The following is a 6545-nucleotide window of genomic DNA, read 5'->3' as shown; positions in this document are numbered from 1 at the left end:
ATGAATCCAGGAGGGTTCATCCCATCCCAATGGGGATCCCAATGGATCCATCGGGGTTCCCCCATCCCAATGGGGATCCCAATGAATCCAGAGGGGTTCACCCCATCCCATTGAATCCAGAGGGGTTCATCCCATCCCAATGGGGATCCCAATGAATCAGAGGGGTTCATCCCATCCCAACGGGGATCCCAATGGATCCAGAGGGGTTCATCCCATCCCAATGGGGATCCCAAGCCATCCATAGGGTTCAACCCATCCCAATGGGATCCAATGAATCCAGGGGGGTTCATCCATCCCAGTGGGGATCCCAATGAATCCAGGGGGGTTCAACCCATCCCAATGGGGATCCCAATGAATCCAGAGGGGTTCATCCCATCCCAGTGGCGATCCCAATGAATCCAGGAGGGTTCATCCCATCCCAATGGGGATCCCAATGGATCCATCGGGGTTCCCCCCATCCCAATGGGGATCCCAATGAATCCAGAGGGGTTCACCCCATCCCATTGAATCCAGAGGGGTTCATCCCATCCCAATGGGGATCCCAATGGATCAGGGGGTTCATCCCATCCCAATGGGGATCCCAATGAATCCAGGGGGGTTCAACCATCCCAGTGGGGATCCCAATGAATCCAGAGGGGTTCATCCCATCCCAATGGGGATCCCAATGAATCCAGGGGGTTCCCCCCATCCCAATGAATCCAGTGAATCCTTCCAGGTTCCTTGCAATCTGATAGGGGGAGGTGCAGCCAATCCAAGGCGGGGTTCATCCATCCCGGACCGGACCATCCCATCCCGGATGGGGTGGGGGGGGGGAATGATCCCTACTTCCCGGCTATGAGGGGGTTGCGCAGGACCACGATGACGGAGTCTCCGCGCAGGAACATCTTGGAGATGTACCGGTCCTTGTTCACCGGCTTCGATTTCTTCTTCCCCTTCCCACTTTTGGGAACCTCGGTCCACATCTCCTTCACGTTCTCCAGCACCATATTGCAGTGCCTGGGGGGGGGGGGAAGGACAGGGATTGGGATCATCCCCCCCCCCCCAAATCCATCCATGGTTCCAAGGGGAACACGAGGGGAGATGGGGACGAGGGGCACCAGAGCAAGCGGGGAGCCAAGGATATGGGGGGGACCCCAAAGGGGAACGCAGGGGGGTGAGGGGGGGGGGGGGTTTGGGTCCCAATGGGATGGGTTCTAGGGGACCCCAATGGGGGATGAGGGGGGACAATGGGGACCCAAAGGGAACAGGGGGGGATGAGGGGGGGGTTTGGGTCCCAATAGGATGGGTTATAGGGGGCTCAATGGGACAATGGGGACCCCAAAGGGGAACACAGGGGGTAAAGGGGGTTTGGGTCCCAATAGGATGGTTATAGGGGGCTCAATGGGACAATGGAGACCCCAACAGGACAATGGGGACCCCAAAGGGAACATGGGGGAATGAGGGGGGGGTTTGGGTCCCAATGGGATGGGTTCTAGGGGACCCTAAAGGGACAATGGGGAACTCAATGGACAATGGGGACTCCAATAGGACAATGGGGACCCCAAAGGGAACATGGGGGATGAGGGGGTGGTTTGGGTCCCAATAGGATGGGTTATTGGGGGCCCTAAAGGGACCATGGGGAACTCAATGGGACAATGGGGACCCTAAAGGGGAACACAGGGGCCAAGGGGGGTTTGGGTCCCAATAGGATGCATTATAGGGGACCCTAAAGGGACCATGGGGAACTCAATGGGACAATGGGGACCCCAAGGGGGATGAGGGGGAACCGGGGGTCCCAATAGGATTGGACACGGGACTCAAAGGGACAATGGGGACACCAAAGGGAACATGGGGGGGATGGGGGGGGTTTGGGTCCCAATAGATGGGTTATAGGGGACCCCAATAGGACAATGGGGACCTCAGGAGGGCTCAAAGGGACAGTGGGGACCACAAAAGGGGGATGAGGGAGACCCTGGGTCCCAGTAGGATGAGTTATAGGGGGCCCAAACGACAATGGGGACCCCAAAGGGAACACAGGGAGAAAGGGGGGCTTTGGGTCCCAATAGGATTTTACATAGGGGACTCAATGGGACAATGGGGACCCCAATGGGACAATGGGGACTCCAAAGGGGAACACAGGGGTAAGGGGGGGGCTTTGGGTCCCAGTAGGATGGGTTATAGGGGACCCCAATGAGACAATGGGGACCCCAAAGGGGGCTGAGGGGGGACCCTGGGTCCCAACAGGATTTGACACAGGACTCAAAGTGACAATGGGGACCCCAAAGGGAACAGGGGTGATGAGGGGGTCTTTGGGTCCCAATAGGATGGGTTATAGGGGACCCCAACGGGACAATGGGGACCCCACGGGACATGAAGGGGGGACCCTGGGTCCCAATAGGATTGGACATAGGGGACTCAATGGGACAATGGGGACCCCAATGGGACAATGGGGACCCCAAAGGGGAAGACAGGGGAAAGGGGGGCTTTGGGTCCCAATAGGGTTGGACATAGGGGACTCAATGGGACAATGGGGACCCCAATGGGACAATGGGGACCCCAAAGGGAACACAGGGGGAAAGGGGGGGCTTTGGGTCCCAATAGGATTGGACATAGGGGACTCAATGGGACAATGGGAACCCAAAGGGAACACAAGGGGTAAGGGGGGGCTTTGGGGTCTCAATAGGATGGGTTATAGGGGACTCAATGGGACAATGGGGACCCCAAAGGGGGATGAGGGGGGATCCTGGGTCCCAATAGGATTGGACATAGGGGACTCAATGGGACAATGGGGACCCCAATGGGACAATGGGGACCCCAAAGGGGGATGAGGGGGGATCCTGGGTCCCAATAGGATTGGACATAGGAACTCAATGGGACAATGGGGACCCCAAAGGGAACACAGGGGAATAACGGGGGGGGGGGGCAGCTTTGGGTCCCCACAGGGGCTCCAAGGGACACTTTGGGGGTGCTCTGAGGACCCAGCACGGGGGGGGGGGATGTTAAGCAGCAGGGGGGTGGGGGGGGCACCATGGAGCTGGCAGTGGGGGTGCAACCCCCCCCCCCCCCCCCCCCAGGGACCTGTCGAAGCCTTGACGCGCCCCAGCAGCTTCTTGTTGTTGCGGCAGTTGATGAGGACCTGGGTGTTGTTCTTGACCGACTGCTGTGAGCACCGAGAGCGGGCCCGTGTTGAACTCCTCCTCCTCGCGCTTCTGCAGCTCCTCCGGGGTCATCTCGCTCTTGGGCTTGTTCAGGAGGCTCCTGGGGGGGGGGATGGGGGGGATGGGGGGAAGGGGGGGGATGGAGGCAATGAGGGTTAGTGGGGGGGATGGGGGGAATGGGGGGATGAGGAATGGGGGAATAGGGGTGATGGAGGCAATGAGGGTTAATAGGGGGGATGGGGGGGTGGGGGGAATGGGGGTGATGGGAGGAATGAGGGTGATGGGGGGAATGAGGGTTAATGGGGGTAATGGGAGGAATGGGGGTGATGGGGGGAATGGGGAGGATGGGGGGTGGGGGGAAACGGGGGGATGAGGAATGGGGGCATGGGGGTGATGGGGGCAATGAGGGTTAATAGGGCGGATGGGGGGGTGGGGGGATTGGGGGAATGGGGGGAATGAGGAATGGGGGCATGGAGTAATGGGGGGTGATGGAGGAATGGGGGGATGGGGGGGAATGGGAGGAATGGGGGGATGGGGGGAATGGGGGGGATGGGGGGTGGGGGGAAATGGGGGGATGAGGAATGGGGGCATGGGGGTGATGGGGGCAGTGAGGGTTAATAGGGTGGATGGGGGGGAATGGGGGCAATGAGGGTTAATGGGGGTGATGGAGGGATCAGGGGGAATGGGTGGAATAGGGGTGATGGGGGCAATGAGGGTTAATAGGGTGGATGGGGGGGAATGGGGGTAATGAGGGTTAATGGGTGGGATGGGGGGAATGGGGGATGAGGAATGGGGAATAGGGGTGATGGGGCAATGAGGGTTAATAGGGGGGATGGGGGTGGGGATGGGGGTGATGGGAGGAATAGGGGTGATGGGGGAATGGGGGGTGGGGGGAAACGGGGGGATGAGGAATGGGGGCAATGGGGTGATGGGGGCAATGAGGGTTAATAGGGCGGATGGGGGGATGGAGGGGAATGGGGGGGATGAGGGTTAATGGGAGTGATGGGGGGAATGGGGGTGATGGGGGGATCAGGGGGAATGGGGGAATAGGGGTGATGGGGGCAATGAGAGTTAGTAGGGGGGATGGGTGGGTGGGGGGAATGGGGGTGATGGAAGGAATGGGGGGGATGGGGGTGGGGGGAAATGAGGGATGAGGAATGGGGGAATAGGGGTGATGGAGGCAATGAGGGTTAATGGGGGTGATGGGGGTCAATGGGGGCGATGAGGGGAATGGGGGGAATGGGGGGCAATGAGGATAGGGAGGGAGGGGGATTCAGATGGGGAATGCGGTGGCCGCGACACCGGGACGGGGACGCCGCTGTCGCCCCTCTCCCCATCCCGGCTCCTATTCCCGTTCCGTCCCTGCTACCGGTCCTGTTCCTTTACCGGCCCCATTCTCATTCCCGTTCCCATCCCCATCCCAATTCCCGATCCCGTTCCCGATCCCGATCCGATCCCGATCCCGATCCCGTCCCGTTCCCATTCCCGATCCCGTTCCCGATCCCGTTCCCGTTCCCGTTCCCGATCCCGTTCCCGATCCCGTTCCCGATGCAGATCCCGTTCCCGTTCCCGTTCCCGATCCCGTTCCCGATCCCGTTCCCGTTCCCGATCCCGTTCCCGTTCCCGTTCCCGATCCCGTTCCCGATCCGTTCCCGTTCCCGATCCCGTTCCCGTTCCCGTTCCCGTTCCCGATCCCGCTCCCGTTCCCGATCCCGTTCCCGTTCCCGTTCCCGTTCTCACATGGTGGCTCCGCTCCCGCGCACCGCCCTCACGAGTCCCTTCCGAGTCCGGACCGACAGGAACAGGAAACCCCCCCCGGCGGAGCGGCCGGATGGGCCCGCCCAGGGGAGGGGCGTGGCCAAGCGGGACGGAGCGGAGCCTGGTTGGCTGGGCCCGAGAGGGGCGGGGCTTATCCCTAAGGGGGCGTGGACGTCGGGGGCCGTACCAAGAGGCGGAGCGGGGGAGCTCGCAGCGTGCGGGCCGCGCTCCGGGGCTCCCCTAGCGCTCAACGGGGATGGGGGTGCCTTTGGGGCACCCACGTGTCCCTATGGGGCACCCTAGGGTCCCCTTTGGGGCACCCACGTGTCCCTATGGGGCACCCAAGGCCTCTTTTGTCCTTCTGGCCTCCCCAGGGGTGCAAGGGGACAACGATGCCCCATGGCCATGATGAGGATGCGTCCTCTTAGATGGACAGAGAGGGGGCAATAGGGATAGTGAGGGGGCAATGGGGACAGAGAGGGGGCAATGGGGACAGAGAGGGGGCAATAGGGACAGTGAGGGCAATGGGGACAGTGAGGGGGCAATGGGGACAGAGAGGGGGCAATAGAGACAGAGAGGGGGCAATGGGGACAGAGAGGGGGCAATTGGAGCAATGGGGGCAATAGGGATAGGGAGGGGGCAATTGGGGCAATGGGACAGAGGGGGCAATGGGGACAGTGAGGGGGCAATGGGGGCAACAGGGACAGCGATGGGGAAATGGGGGCACTGAGGGGGTAATGGGGACAGTGGGGATAGAGAGGGGGCAATAGGGACAGAGAGGGGGCAATTGGGGCAATGGGGAGGGGGCAATGGGGACAGAGGGGGCAATGGGGACAGGGAGGGGCAATGGGGACAGGCAGGGGGCTATGGTCCAGGGCAAGGCATCCGTGCCCATGGCGGGGGGTGGAACCGGATGAGCTCAGGCCCTTCCCAAACCATTCCATGATTCCATGACTCCCTTTGGGTGGGGAAGGCGCCGCTCTCGGTGCACCCAACAACCCTTTGCTTGCCCTCACAACACCCATCCCGTGGGGCACAGGAAAGGCTCCCCCTTGCTATGGGGCACGGCCCCACCTCCTCTGCAGCTTCTGACAGTGGGACACCAAGTGCCCCACGCTTATGGGGGCTGCTCTGCTCCCCCAGCACCACGGATGCAGCCGGGTTCCTCCATCCAAGCCCATCTCTTCGCACCCATCAGATGGGCGCTGCAGGTACGTGCGGAGGCAAAGGGGCAGCACCACGGGGCAGCCTCATAGAGCTGAGCCTGATCCTGCTGCATCCCCATCGCTGCATGCTGGCGCAGCTCCAACATCAGCGGTGTCCATCAAGCGAAGGGGCTGGAGGCTCCTCCGCTGCCAACGTCCACCTGGGAATGCAGGATCAAGAGCTCTGGGGCTGCTCGGAGGGAGGCATCCATCAAAGCAGAGTAAATGCAGGAAGAGCCCTGCGGCTGCTTGGGTCGCTCGTGAGGGAGCTGCGTTGGTGGTACCCAAAGCTCAGCGGATGCAGAGAGGGAGCTGCGTTGGTGGTACCCAAAGCTCAGCGGATGCAGAGGGAAAGCTGCAGGAAGACCAAGTCCGTGTGGAAAATCCTGCCCTGCTCTCCCCAAGTGCATTTTCCTCCTCATGAGATGGGGCGTGTGGGGGGGTG

General features: G+C 61.5%; 1 protein-coding gene across 1 annotated transcript; it reads right to left on the bottom strand.

Moving 5' to 3' along the window:
- Positions 1-709: 709 nt before the first annotated feature.
- SNRPD2 (small nuclear ribonucleoprotein D2 polypeptide) lies at positions 710-4981 on the bottom strand. Its single transcript, XM_065664492.1, is given in 4 exon segments — positions 710-1003; positions 3064-3139; positions 3141-3237; positions 4878-4981. Coding segments are annotated over 4 exon segments (357 nt in total). The 5' UTR covers positions 4880-4981; the 3' UTR covers positions 710-821.
- Positions 4982-6545: the final 1564 nt, after the last annotated feature.

This window comes from Lathamus discolor, unplaced genomic scaffold (genome assembly GCF_037157495.1).
Source record: "Lathamus discolor isolate bLatDis1 unplaced genomic scaffold, bLatDis1.hap1 Scaffold_204, whole genome shotgun sequence".
Classification (NCBI taxonomy): Eukaryota; Metazoa; Chordata; class Aves; order Psittaciformes; family Psittacidae; genus Lathamus; species Lathamus discolor.
Note: the sequence above shows the minus strand (reverse complement) of the source record. Positions and strands in the feature narration are given on the sequence as shown.